The sequence below is a fragment of the Prinia subflava genome, chromosome 1, assembly GCF_021018805.1.
Source record: "Prinia subflava isolate CZ2003 ecotype Zambia chromosome 1, Cam_Psub_1.2, whole genome shotgun sequence".
In the NCBI taxonomy this organism is placed as follows: Eukaryota; Metazoa; Chordata; class Aves; order Passeriformes; family Cisticolidae; genus Prinia; species Prinia subflava.
This window is the reverse complement of record NC_086247.1, coordinates 132,843,546-132,858,366: the sequence shown is the minus strand read 5'-3', so window position 1 is coordinate 132,858,366 and position 14,821 is coordinate 132,843,546. Positions and strand designations below refer to the sequence as shown.

Genomic DNA, 14,821 nt, shown 5'->3' with positions numbered 1-14,821 from the left:
CGCCTAGTTATATATTGACCATAACATTCTATGATATGAAATTTCCCTTTGGCTAGTCCAGGTCAGCTGTCCTGGCTGTGCTCCTTCCCAGCTTTTTCTGCAGGTTCTCACTGACAAAGCATGGAAAACTGCAAAGTCCTTGATTTAGGGTAAGCACTACTCAGCAACACCCACACCATCAGTGTGTTACTGACATTACTGTCATCCCAAATCCAAAACACTGTGCTGTACCAGCAACAGAGAACAAAATAGCTGCATCCTGGCTGAAACCAGGACAGTCAGTTAAAGCAAACCATGGTATTCACTGTGGTGAAATACAATTTTAGGAGCAGAGGATGATGCTTACGGTATTTCTGTGAGAGAAATCATTTACCTGTAAAATAAGGTTTAAAACTGGGAAAGCAGAGTATAGTATTTCAGGACTTGTCCTTGGCATAGCATTCAGGGAAATGTGTGTCTAGCTCTGGATCCATGCTTCAAGAAGAATAAACTGTGGACTTTTATCAGGAGTGATTAAAATATTGGAAAATGCAGTTTACAGGGAAAGACTTGGAAGTGCTTAATTTATTTTGTTCACTGGCAAGAAAGTTCATGAAGTAATTTGATCATAGTCCACCAATACCCTCATAGAGAACAGGAAACGGGTACGAGAGAATTCTTCTGTCTAGCAGGCCTGTATAAAAAGAAGATCAAATGGCTGGAAATCGAACCTCTATAAATTTTGATGGGTAAAGAGGCACATAGTTTAACTGCCCTCATAATTATTTATTAGAACATTGATGTTGTGGTGTGTTCTTCACCATTGGACACCTGTAAAATAAAATCGGTGGTTTTATACAACTTGTTTTCAAGTTTTGGTGCAACTATTGAATCTGCAGCAATAATTAATTCAGGGAAGGCTGTAGTTTTACAGGAATAAGGCTGGATCATCACTGTCATCCTTCTGGCCTTAAAAGCTGTGTCTTTCTGTCTTTGTCATGCTGAGAAAAGATTGTGCAGAAAAGCCCAAGGGAAGCTTAGAGGTTATATATTCATTGTAGTCTGGCATATAGGGAAGAAGATGTTGGCATGGTTGATTGTACTGAGCTCCCCAGGGTGTCTAAATTATATTAGCTTTCTTCATACAAATTAAGTTATTGGAGTAAAGACAAATTTTGTAATTGTGTGGCCTTAGTGCTACTTGCACTAGGCTTTCTTGTGTTGCCTAATGTGTAGATGTGTTTCACATGTTGGGTGTTGGAAAGAAAACACCCAGCTCTACTTCCAATAACAAAATAGGCAATTTTTTTATTTTAATATTTATATATATCATTAAGACCCTCTTTTAGATCATAGTTATTTTCAGTGTGTTTCTCGTACTTGTTCTCCTTTCTCCTGTACTTCGACCGAATACTAAAATTTCCAGTCTTTAAAAGGACACTGTATTTCTTAAAGCAGAAACAGTGTAGTCTCCCTATTGGCAGCTAACATCGATATGGTCTCTTGAACTACATAATGTGCATTAATTCAGAGGAAATTCATAAAACTCCAGAAAATCAGAAGAGGTTGTGTTGATCTTCTGTTGACTGTTTCTGGGAATGCCTTGCTCAGCTTGCGTTTACTTCAGACTAGGATGAGTGCTCTCCAGGTATGGGATGCTGCCCAGTTACCAAAAATAACTACTCTGCATTAGTCTTCTCCTTCTATCTTTGAACACCACATGTGGACTGCAGGCTTCTTACTGTTTTCATAGATGGAGGAGGCAGGTGGGCTCTGTGGCTAATTCCTTCCATACTTTGGGTCTTCTGGGTCTGAAAAACTTGGCATGAAATCATATCCTATTTTTCACTCTGCAATATGTATGTGCATACTGACACAGCCCCCTGCAAGGAGTGTCAGTACCCCGTAGGAAGGGAGGTCCTTGCAGGTAGACTTCCTGCAGCAAATACCATTTATCTGTCTCCTTTCGCACCACTGGTAGGATGACAGTAGTTCTGCTATAAATAGCACTTCCCGGGTGTAGGTGGTGACTCACTAAGTACATGCTGCATTTTAAAGCAAGTTATTCAGACTTATTCATCATACTTTGCCTTTCTGTATAACTTATGTAAGCATCTCAAAGTACTTAAAACTTAAATTTCATTAAAATCTTCCTGAAGGTAAAACGTATAGCTGTTGCACAGAAAAATAACTCAGCCAGACTGATTTAGCATTTCAGTTCTCTTCATGTGTTTCTTGTCTTTCTGTGGAGTTGGGAATTGCTTCATGTAAAGAATGAAACCCTGCTTCACACTGCACTCTGCAGTGCTTTGAGCTACCGTGCATGACGTGCAGGAGTCAAAGCGTAGAACATTTTGTTTAGTTCAGTAGTTGCTCTGGCAATTTAACTGTTTGGTTCAGAAAATGCATGTGGTTTATGTCATGTATACAATGTGATTTTAATCGTTTGGATGGCCTGCTTTTGCAAAAATGTGAAGAAAGTAAGCACTGTTGTTGTTGGATTATGTTTATAAGAATTTAAATATATCCCACTTAAACCACTTCTCTCCCACAGTGTTCTCTTCACTGAGCCTCGGCCTTCTTCCTGAACGCTCAGCTACTCTGATGGTCTATGATGATGTAGTCCAGATAGTCTCAGGATTTCAAGGTACGCTGGCTTGGGGAAGTCAGAATTGAAATTTGAGGGACACTTAAGAAAAAGCCTGACAGCCCAGTGCTTTCTGAACTATGTCCTGTGAGTGAGACTGGTATTCTGTGGGGGGGTCTGAGTTCCCTGAGGAATGCTTCTCTGTGGGATTGTTTTACCAAATTAATTGCTGAATTCATCCCTAGCTGCTGTGACTAGGGAATTCAAGTTACACGGTAATAAATGAGTTTGGACTTCAGTATGCCATTTGAGAGCTAGAGATTAAATTTCTTATGCTATCTGTTAGATGTTTTTTATCTAGCCTCATTTAACCATCCTTGAAGCAGACATTTTCTGATGTTCCTAATGTCTAAGATTTTATCTGGTTTTACTTTGTTTCTTACTTCCTAGTGCGAATGACTTAGATGTGTAGGGCATAGAAAAACGGAAAATTTCTTGTATCTGCATTGTTGTATACCCAGTATAAACTTGCCTTTCCTGTGGACCCCTTGTCAGACTGCCTGCAGACCTAAGTCCTGCACATTGATACCCACTGTATTAGAAAAATAAAGCTTGAATAACCTTTTCGTGAGGCCGAGCACAGACATTAAACTGTAGTATCAGTCAGAGGAACAGTGTTTTCTGAACTGCACAGTGAAGAGTGAAATGTTCATGTGACTTAGGGGTCTGACATAAATTAGTCCAATTGATGGCTTTACTAAGTCTGTTAGTAAAAGAACAGGGGTTTTTAAAGATACTTTGAACAGAACAAGGGCATATCCTTCCTGTAGGCACTCTTATTGTGCATAAATGGTGTCTCATTCACAATAAATCTTATGCTTGCCATCATTTTAAACTCTGCTGGATAGTTAATAAACAAGGGAATGGTGCCTTCAACAGTATTCCAAGATAACCATGTTCTGTCTGAGAGATTATAATACAATTATGCCTTCCTGACATATTTTTTTAGTTAGAAGCCATTTAGATACAGTAGGCTTTTCATTAATGATAGCACTAGGTATGACTGGACCTGAAAATGCATTAAACAAATTAGGTAGCTGATGGAATGCTCTGAAGGAGCTGGAGAAAGAGCTGCTGTACATATATTGTGCAGTTATAGAACTGGACATTGTCTGATGGGGAAAATTAGATGAAGGGTGAACTGCATTAAAACACAAGGGATTCTATTAGGCAAGACATGAAACATTGTTTACCAACAGTATTGCACTAACATGCTGTATTAAATATTCTTATTCTTATGCAAATATGCTGATATTGTGCAATTAACTGAAAAAGAACAGTATTTTCATGTTCACAGCTTCCTTCAAAAAAAAAAAAAACGGGATGCTAAAGGGCTAGAGGGACATTTAACAGCTGAGTGAGACTCATAAATACTTTCAACATAATCTTCTTTCCTTCAGTGAATTGATCCAGTGTGTTAACAATATCTGTAAATTAGAATAATGTAACTGCTTCTACTGGGATAGCTGAAAAAAAGGATAAAGGAAGAAAGTGTACCTGGAGTATGCTAAGGATTGGGATTTGAACTCACAGTCTTGCCCAGTAAAATTTATTTTATGGGTCCAGTCCACATTTCTTTTCTTGGGACTTCTCTTGTGATGAAGCTTAAAAGAAAGACAGCCTAGACATTGTTCCAGTGTTTGAATGGAGCCTCTCTAGTCTCGATCCAAAATCCTTGTGACCTAGTTTTTCTCTGTTATTTCTCTAATTTACTTCCCAGTAACCTCACACTGTTTCAAAAGAGCTGATCAGGAGTTACCTTAGTGAAAAAATGAGAGCAAACCAGAACTCATTATAGGAGGAACAGGCTGGGAACACTGGTGTTTGAAGCACCAGTCAAAGGGAAAGAAAGGCCTGTCTTGGTACACTAAGTTACCAATTGCATTTGAATAATTAATCAAGCAAGCGATGTATTATGCAGTGGAGAAGTTTGTCTGAGTTGATGCAGGCAGCTTCATTTTCATGATGGCATTACAATCCACTGCTGTCCTCTGTCAGTAATTGTGAGGGATGGGGCTTGCCAACCACTGGGTCATTTAAGTTATTTAATACCAGCAGTGACAGGCTGAATTTCAGCGTTCAGTGAATGGAAGCTGTATGGGGGCTCTGTCTCTGACCCATGAGCAATCAGAGCATGAATTGGTGAGACTTCAGATGTTACTTCACATAGATTAAACCTCAAATGCTGGTGTGGTGCCACATGTCACACATCCAGTGTGACAAGAGGTGCCTCACAGGGACTCCTTGAGGTTACATCCTCAGGAGTGTACTGGCAAACTGGAGCTGACAGCATTTAAATCTGGCTGATGTGTTGACAAGAGGCTGTATAAAGAAGGTAAGATAGTGCTCAGCAGTATTTCCCTCATGGCACACACCATGTGGAAAGAGCACACATGCATGTTTTACACTTAAATGTGCTTAGGTTTTATAAGTAAAAACCGGATTTTTAAAGTAAAATCTAGGTATCTTCAGTAGTAGAAGCAATACTAATAACCCAGTCCCAGTGATAAGTGATGACTTGTTGAAAATCATTGAGGTATGCTTCAACAATACTAAGTATTGTTGAAAAATACTCTCAAGAGTCTGGTCAGCCCAAGTTTCTACCACTTCCAATTCCCTCAGTAAATCTATCCCCAGACATATGATCCTAAATCCACTATGGCCTCTGGTAAAGGACAACAATGGATTATCTTCCAACAAGGTGGTGACAGAAGGTGAAAGCCTTGGTAGCTGCTTCCCTCACAAGCCTTTTCCCAGGAAGCTCCCAGTTTTCTCCTTTGGAGTCTCTTGCCAAGTGTGGGAGACCCAGCTGAGGAACTGAGGGGAGAGTCAGGCTGAGTGGCAGGGTTTGGGTGAACATCAATACAGAGGAATTTGTTTTTCTAGGGTGTGAATTAATTACACTGCAATGATTTATTAAATGTCTGTATATGCACTATCACAGAGGAGGCTGTTTCTTCACCCTCAGATCTTGTATCTGAGTTCATTGTTGCGCAGGTTTCCTGCCAAGTTTGGGGTTCAGCCAAGGCTTTGTACTTCTTGTAGGTTTGTAGGATTGAAGAAACTGAGGATGACCTTCTGAGTCCTCCTTATCTAGTTAAGATTGGGCAGCTCATGGCTCTCTCAGTGCTAAAATCCACCATTTTTTTTAATAGAAAACCCATGACCTACTGTATTACAGACTCATCAACAGTTACTTCTTTTCTAATTTTTGCTTAGTTTGTGTCTTTGGAAATAAAACACCAGTTTTTGGTAAATTGAACAACGCATCTTAACCAGAGATTTAGACAGCAGAAAATCCTACAATTTTACATTGAACTATTAGTGATGATCCTAATGCCAGTTTTCTTTGCTGTGTTTTTTTTCCTTGTGTTGTTACTGTGGGTGTGTATATATGTTCCAGACTGCCTGAGCACATCAGTCCCTGGGGTACAGCAAACTGCTACAGTATTGCAGAGCACACAGGAGATTAATCCTGCCTGAGTTTGTTGCAGTGAATTTACTTAATCTTTTATATAGTTTTCCCTATATGTCTAGAAATCAGATAAGGGCGATTTCTTCCCATTTCCACAGGTGTTGTTTAATGACTATATTAAACACTTAAGGATACTGCCAGTCTTGAGAGCCTCCTGTGAACATTCAAATGTTTCAGAAATTAAAAAAGAAAAGCGATTTTATAGCTTTTTTTTGTGAAGAATTACCAAAGAAATGACAGCTAAACAATGATCAGCTCTTTGGAGGTGCTTACTCCTCCTGTACACAGACACTTTTGTTGGGCAATACAGCATTTTTTTCTGTTGAGTTTTGTTTGCTAACCAGCTAGAGCTCCTGCTGGAAAATTATGCAAGGAAAGATTCCAGTCTCTAGGTTAATGACACTGGCAGTTACAAAGCTTAGGAGCAAGTCGAGCTCGTTATTCTTTCTCACAGTGAAGCTACATGTAACCTAAAAGTGCTGCCAGGGACTAATGGGGGGAAAGATGCAAAATTGTTTTGAGTTGACATCTTTGAATCACACAGTCCAATGTGAATTAAGAAGAAAACTGCTTGCCTCTTGATTTTGTGCTGTGTGGGAAGTGCTCTTTGTGTATTCAAAATGAGCTCTGGAGAATACAATAGCTTTTGATTTAAAAATTAATTTGCATGTTGTGCACACAAACTTTCAGATGGAGTCTTGCTGTGTGTTGCTAAACAGTATTAATGGTGAGTATCCTTTGAAAAAGACTATTGACTTTATAAGCTGGATTTAAATGAGACATGAAATGCCATAGTACATGAAATAGTCTTAAATCATGTTGCAGCAAAGACCCTTCAATTAACACCTTGTGAGCTTGAAAGAAATGCTAACACTGTACAAAACAGAGGAAAAGACAGAAATCTTACATTCCAAGTAATCTGGTTCTATTTAGATGTGTTCTTTGCATGGGAAAATATGGAAAATCTTTTCACCCAAGGTTTGTCAAGTGAGTATTTTTGTCCAGTGATTTCAGTAGTCTCAGTTCTAGAGTTAGTTTTCATGGCCAAAGCTTTGCAAAATCTAAATTCAGAAGTTACATAACTTAATTGAGACTAGAGGTAGAACTTTCTCTTAGAAAATAATTTTGAAAAGTATAAACGACATTTATCTTGCTGTTTCAGGGAAAACAAAATTTGAACAAATATGGTGAACTTGATGCTTTCCTAAGCTTTTGCATACTGTACCTCTGAACTTCATTTTGTTTTCAGTTACACTAATTAAAAGAGACACATAATGGAAGTGAAGGAGAAACAACATAGCCAGAAAAGCTTCTGACAGTAGGTGCCTCCATAATTTTGCTCTGGAATACTTGTGGAGAAATAATGGCAACAGCAAAATAAATGTAAAAATTCTGGTTTTCTGTCTTTCATAATAGCCTTCTAATGTCTCTGTCCTTCTCAAGCTACTGCAATTTATAATGGAAAAAATGTAAAACTGCTTCCATGAATATGAACACGTAAATATTCTGCCCACCTTGGATATAAAGTCACTTTTAATATTTTTAGGTGCACGGACTCAGCCACAAGTTCACTTTCAGAGAAGATCTGTGAAATTGCCAGAGAACACTAGCTACAGTGATTTGACAGCATATCTGACTGCAGCCAGTTCACCCTGGGAAGTGGACAGTTTCCCTTATTTGCAGGGATTAGATGGAAATGGAACAGGTAACCCACTACTTTGGTTTTCCTCTGATTTCATACTGGTCCAGGGCCTGACTTACGATCCTATAAATTTTTCCATTCCCCATTCCAGCAAAGATTGTTTCAGATTTGGGTGACTTGATATTTTCAATTGCCCTACCAATATGCTGTTCCAATGAGCAAGAGGGCAAGGTCTGCCATCCCTGAAATGGGGCCACTGAATAGCAAAGGTGAAAACCCCATGGCCTTGGGAGATCAGGGCTGGTCACACTGTTAGTTCAGAGCTGAGTCTCCAAATGTGCTGCATGTGCACATAAAAGGTGGAAATTAGTGTGAAGGAGCAAGACAGAATTTAACTTGAGGATGCCATAAAATTCTTCATCCTTGTTTCTAAAAATATATAAAATGCCAACATATAAAGGATTTAATATTGTGTTGTTTCAATGGCATCATTGATACTTTTGAATGTAGCCAAAATGTGCAAATTTGTCTAGCACCAAAGAGAAAACAATGAATATTCATTGTAGAAACACAACCACTGTTAAATTCAAAGCTGTAATACATTTTTATGACTGCAACTGCCTACTAGTCTTTTTCCACTTTTCATTCAGTCTTGAGTGAAATAATTGGTGTTTCATAGGTAAGAGAAGAAAGAATCAAGAGCAGAAGCCTTCAAATTCTTAAAAGGCTGGTGTGAAAAGGAGAGTAATTTGTTTTCTGTGCCTGTAATGTGTTAGAAAGATATCAGTGGCCATGCAGTGTAACAAGAAAGACTCAGGCTAATGATTAGGAAAACCTTGCTATGGTGAGACTAGTTTAAGCTGTAGAATTACTTGTTTGAGGGTGTTGGACAGAGTTAGACAGTCACCTGTGAGGATGGCAGAGGCATAGCAGAGCTTGCTTTGAAGCAGTCTGAAAATCCCCTTGAGGTCTCTCCTTGCGGTTTCTCAGGATTCATTTACTTGTGATGTGTTGATCTAAGTGACTTTGAATGCTAGGTCATGTGTGTAAATGGTAGCTTGCTAGCTTCCCCCTTCTTCCCTTTGTACAAATCTGCACATCTCCTTTTCTATTACAACAAGAAATGTGTCTGCAACCTTACTCCAATCCCTCTGTCTGCTCCAGTGAGTACATCTCATCCCATCTCATTCTATCTCCCTATCATTTTCCTATTCTTATCTTCAGCCTTCCGTTTTCTCTGACTTTTCATACTCAGACATGATCAAAACCTCTTCATCTTTTTTAAAATGAAGGAATGCATTTGATCTCCCTCATTTGTCTACTTCGTCATCTCCTTTCTTTTTATCTGTAAACCAACTGAACAAACTGGTGGCAATGTGTGTGAGTCCTCTTTCCCAAATCTTTCCTAAGTACTCGGCAACCCAGCTTCCCCTTCTTGCATTTATTCAGTGATCACAGGTCTTGCCAAGGCTTCAGATGATCCCATCTCATGGGAACTGCACAACCAGGGTGTTGTCTTTCTCCTATTTTACCTCCTAGGCCCCTCTAAAACAGATTAATGCAGCCTTATGTTTTTTAGTCTTCTGTATTCTTGCATGACAGAAACTTTTCTGCTTGAGCACAGGGATCCTGGATTTGACTTTTAGTTTTCAGGTAAAACTGTATTGTAAAGGACCAAAATGACTGGCAAAGAAATGGTATTAAAGAGACTGAGAGGAGCCTTGTTTTCCAAATACTGTAGTGTTCAGTATGGTATAACATAGACTACAAATGCAATGTATTTTATTATGCAGTGTAGTAGAAGTGAAATGTCCTCTGTCTCTAGTAGAAGCCTCTCCTGATGTGGAAACATGAAACTTTAAAATCCTGAAGTTGGATTGATATCCTTTTCTGCATCTGCAATGACTTGGTGTGAGGACTTGGCCTGGAAAACTTTTGAAAGCATAGAAAATGAGGTCAACATCTGGAGATTTTTTAATATTTTTGTTCTCGAGAGAAAAATAATCTTTACAAATTCTAGAATTCTAAAGAAACTTAGCATTGATTTGCATAGGAAATTTTGGAATTCCACAAAGCACTGTCTCTTCCATCTCTCCCTCCTCTCCTTCCCCCACAATTACTTCTCTGTTCTTTCACAATTTATATACATGTCTGTAGCATTTTGGTGAGGTCTCTTTAGGCCCCTCAGTATTTGTCCAGAGTGGCTTTATAGTAATTTTAGCTAAAACCTATTCTCTATGAGTTCAGTATTTTTCATAAAATCCCAACTGGGTGTTGAATTACTTATGCAGAGCAGTGAAAATTCATTGCATGAATCAGCATGTTGCAAACATAAAAATTTGAAAGATTTCACTGCAAGTAGCAGCAAACCTGTATAGTGTTAGCTTATTGTTTATATTAATCACCAGTTGGGGGCAGGAGGATGGTTTCACAAAATCTTGTCCTTTTAACCCAGCTAAACAAAACTTTCCATCATCTGCCTCAGTGGACCAAGCTGGCTGGCAACCATTACTCCTCTTGCTTTTCGTGGCTGCTTGCTTCTTTATAAAGCGTCATGTCTGAACTGACAGTGAATTTTATCTGATTATTTTTAAAGCTCTTTACAGGTCACCAGATGTCAAAACTAACAAGAAATAAATGAAAGCTGACATTTATCGAAGTCCATTCCCATTTAATCTCTGTGTGTGCTTACCAGTTTTATAGGATGCGAGAGTTTCATAAGCATTGATTTTAATTTGTCTTCACAACAGAAAAGAGAAACATTTTGTCTTTTTAATGAGCATTGACATACTGTACAAGGTGGCAAACGGGAGAATTATTTCTTCTTGCTACAAGTGAGTGGATTTCAGAAGTTTCTTCATCTTCTAATATAAATTATTCAGTCCAGTGCTGAGCAAAGTATTAGTGCATCTTAATTGAAAGTTGTATTTCACCATCAGAATGCTTTTTCTGAGACTGAAATGTAATTTTTATAGGTATGTGCTATATCAAGACAGTAATAAAAGAAAAAATCAAAACTTTCAATATCTAAAAAGATGCAAAATATAAAACATTATTTAATCCTTTATATTAATCTAAATTCTGAAGTTACACCATTTTTCATTAGGAATTTGAACGCACAAGAATGTCTTCAGGATACAGTACTTGGCAAGAGCATTTCCTCTGATACCAGCCTGAGAACCTTAGTGGCCCAAGCCCTGGGGTCAAGCATCAATCTGACAGAAGTTACAGGTGCATGGCAGAGGCAGTGTATTGAATGATCAGGAATAAAGAAACAACTTTTCCCTCCTCCAATTCCTTCCTCTGTCTCACTCTTTTATATTCTAAGGTGTTAAGGGGACAGTACTGTACACCACTGTACATTCTGTACTGTATATTCTAAGGTGTTAAGGGGACAATACTGTACACCACTGAAGCCTATATTTACAGATGCTTGGGTAGGCTGGCAGCCTTTCCCTACACCCTAGCTGAATTTTCAAAGCTTATTTGTCTGCTTTTTGTCAGTTGTCTCTGTGTCTCTCCTACCTAGCCCCCGTTAGAGTGCCTGTTTCCTCATACCTTAACCCCTCTGTAAGGTCAGCTTCTGTCCCTGCATTCACAGTCAGTGAAGGCAGCGTGTGTGTCCCTTGCACATCAGCTGTGTAACACTGACACCCACCTGGAAACCTGGGCACAGTGGGCATCAGACCAGATGCTTTCATAAATGAGCCGGATTACTTCTGGTTATTTTCCATTTCTTCAGTTTGCCAGTCTTGCAAAATCCAAAGAATTTAAAATTCGGTGAAGTTTTGTCACCCTTTTTTCCCTTTGCTTTACCACTTCCCCAACCCCTTTCCTGGTGATGTCTTTATTTGGCGAGCAGTTACTCAGAGACACCAAATCTAACAAAAGCCATTCCTTGAGATTTAACCAGAGTTCCGAGAAATCATAAAGGTCTCAATGCTTTCCCACCGTTCCCTCAAGTGTGCTCCTCCTGTTGAGCACTGGGATATCTCAGGATGCCTGCAGGCCACATGGTGTGCCACCACTGCTGGCTGTGAGTACCCTCACAGGCAGTGTGCCACATAAGGCACCAGGCTTACAGAGGGGGCAGTACCCCATCCCTGCCAGCCAGGCATCCCTCGTCCTTCTCCCTGATTTGCCCCCCGGCAGGAAGAGCAGCTGCAGAGCCCCAGAGCAGCACAAGAGCCAGCAGGGATGGTGCTCTTAGCAGCTGCACAGGCCTGGGGGGCTCAAGCCCCTTGCAAAACTGGAAGCTGCATCTCTTCCAATCTGAACTACTCCTGCTATTGCTTTGAGCTCCAGATCTCGTTTTTACAGCTCAAGAGGGTTTTTTTCCACCTGTTTACATATATCTGGGGTATTGATCCCTGTCATTGATTCATTTGGTTAAATCATTGAAGGATTATAATGCTGTTTAGAAGTATGCTGCCATGAAGTAACATTCATTGGCATCCAGTTGAAACAGAAAGAATAATTACTGTCTTAGATAAGAAGATAACATTGTATGTGCTAATATAATCCATTTAGCATGGTTCCTTTCAGCCAAAGGCCAAAGCAAATGCAACTTGGTGTTCCTGAACATATGATTGATCATTTGTGAGGTGCCACTATTTATTCCAGTGATTGTTAGTTAACAATATGGGCATTTGAGGTTATAATAAAGACTTGTAAAATATTTTTTTTTGCCATGGAACTCTGTTACTCATGCAAGTTTATTTCAGATGAATTAACATGAAAAAATACATGCAGGACATCTTTACACTGTAGTTTTTGTCTTCACATTTTTCCAAAATTAGGTGAAAGATAGACCATGTACATCTTCCTTCAATTGTGTGGCTTGGGTTTGTTTTTTTTGGCACGGGGAGGGTTGTTTTTGGCTATCTGGTTGGTTGGTTTAAAGTTCTTTCCTAAGGCAGGGAGGAGATTGCTGCTGCCATCCCTTGAGAGCCGCATTGGTGCTGTCCAGCGGTGTTGAAGCATACAGTTATCCCTTAAATTCTGTGCATCTTGTGGTCACAGTGTTTGTTCACTCTCTCATTAGGAAACAGCACCAGGTACGACCTCACCCCCGTCACTGCCGTCAGCGTCCACCTCCTCAGCAGCGACGGGAGCCCCGTGCCCGTGAACGGCCCCATCTACGTCACAGTGCCTCTGCCAGCAAACAGCAACCTGAAACACAATGCACACGTTCCAGCGTGGAGGTTTGACCAAAAATTCGGTAGGTAACAGCTCATCCTGCCTCCCCAGATGGCTTTTGTTTTCTGTCCAAAAGAAGAGACAGTTGAGTTTTACTGATCAAGTAATACGTGGTATATATGCAAATATACTTGACTTAGCATCGTGTGCCAATTTTAAACAAAACTTTTTGTAAGTGTACCATTTTCCGGTTATTAAATATTTTATTTATAATCTTGAGAGAACTGCATTTCACCCACAAACTGAGAAGAAGAGAGTTGTATTCACTACAGCATTGAACTGGAAGTGTGTAGAAATGGAAACTTGCCTTATCTTTGCCAGCAGCCAGCTGTCTGACCTTGGGTCCCCCTCTTGGCTCAGCCTCTGTTTCCTGCCTGCCAGATAGGAAATATAGCACTGACTTCTTTTGTAAATCACTTTGAGATTTACTAATACTGTCAGGAAAATACATGTAAGTGATTTAAATGATTTTTTAAAAGAAAAATTCATTAAATATTTTGAAAGGACAGAATGATTCATTAGTAAAATTTGTAAAATGCACTCAAGTTTTTGTATTACAGAATAGTGTTTGCCATTGTGAACAGGAGCTTTCCCAGAAACAAATGTTTTAGGCTTTTTTAAAAAATTATTTTCTTTATTTTGTTGCTAGCTGGTACATTGTACTGGCCTCCTTTACAGCTTCAGATTTTAAAGGACAAAGGAGTGTACAACTCTTGTCTTAGTGAACCCCCTTCAGTTATTGTACTGTGCCTTCTGAATTGTGTACCAGGTAGTTGTTAAGAAGGAGAATGGAAGGTAAGAAAGGTAGATGCTGAGAGAAAAAGGAGCCAGAAATATGGGTCTGTATAGACAATCAGTGGGGGTTTGTCGTGCAAGCAAATGTTTTGAGTCAGCTGATGATTACACCTAGAAGTAGAGGAGCAAGCATGAAATCAGTGTGTTGGAGGAAAGGAGGAAGAGAAAGTTGAAGGGGGAAATAATGTTTTTGGTTATTACCTGCCTCTGCTGAAAAAAAATTATGTACTTTCAAACAGCATGCCTATGAATCTTCTGTCAGAAGTTGCCTGTGTTAGAGGGTAAAGCAGTAAGATTTAGTGACGAGTAAATTTGAATATGATATAAAGTACAATAGTAGAAACAAGAGTGAAATGAATGGATTTGTCTTTTCCCTTAACTGTGGAAATGACACTTATCTTGTGCTGACCTGGCAATAAGTTTCACTACATTCTTCCTGAAACTGAATAATTCTTGTAGAAACTATTTTGTTTTCCCTGTCAAAAAACAAACAAAAATACCAAAAAAACCCACAAAAAAACCCAGGGAAGATTGAGCTTACTTTTCCCATAAGAAGGAATCCTTCCCCAGTCCTTTCTGTCAGCTGTGCTGGAGCTGCAGCCTGCCTCATTGCTAGTTACTCACTGCAAGTAAATGGTTCTGATTTTCATTATGGAGCCTTCTCATTTATGGCCAAACTTCCATGCCCCTGCAGTGAGGCCACAAAAGTTCTCTCTTAGCATGGAATACAGTTTTAAATTTTGTATATGAAGAGCTAGTACCCTATTGTGTGCAGTATATATATTAGTATAGGTCAGTGTGGGTTAGTTAATTACTGTTGGAGGCTTGAGGCTCCCAATCTTGAGACAAGTCCAGCCTTGTCTGATTCATGGCAAACTACTGGAGCACTTGTTTTATTAGGAGGAGAAGGCATGAGGACTGCAAAACAAAATGCATCTTTGTCAGGCCACTTAGCTTCACAAAGCTGTGGAGAACAAGGTATTGAAGATGATATGCTCAGGCTCCAGCTCACACTTCAGCTGAAGTAAGCATCTTTCTGTGCAACCAGAGATGTTGAACAAAGATCCATTTTAAACCCTGACTG

At 39.4% G+C, this 14,821-nt stretch overlaps 1 protein-coding gene across 2 annotated transcripts in view; it reads left to right on the top strand.

Moving 5' to 3' along the window:
- The window catches only part of FAM171A1 (family with sequence similarity 171 member A1), an 87,153-nt gene that overhangs the window by 52,846 nt on the left and 19,486 nt on the right, over positions 1–14,821 (top strand). For both annotated transcript variants that reach the window (XM_063412883.1, XM_063412875.1), the window contains 3 exons: positions 2,534–2,626; positions 7,648–7,806; positions 12,788–12,964. In XM_063412883.1, the coding sequence (XP_063268953.1) occupies positions 2,534–2,626; positions 7,648–7,806; positions 12,788–12,964 (429 nt within the window). The remainder of the gene's footprint in view (positions 1–2,533; positions 2,627–7,647; positions 7,807–12,787; positions 12,965–14,821) is intronic.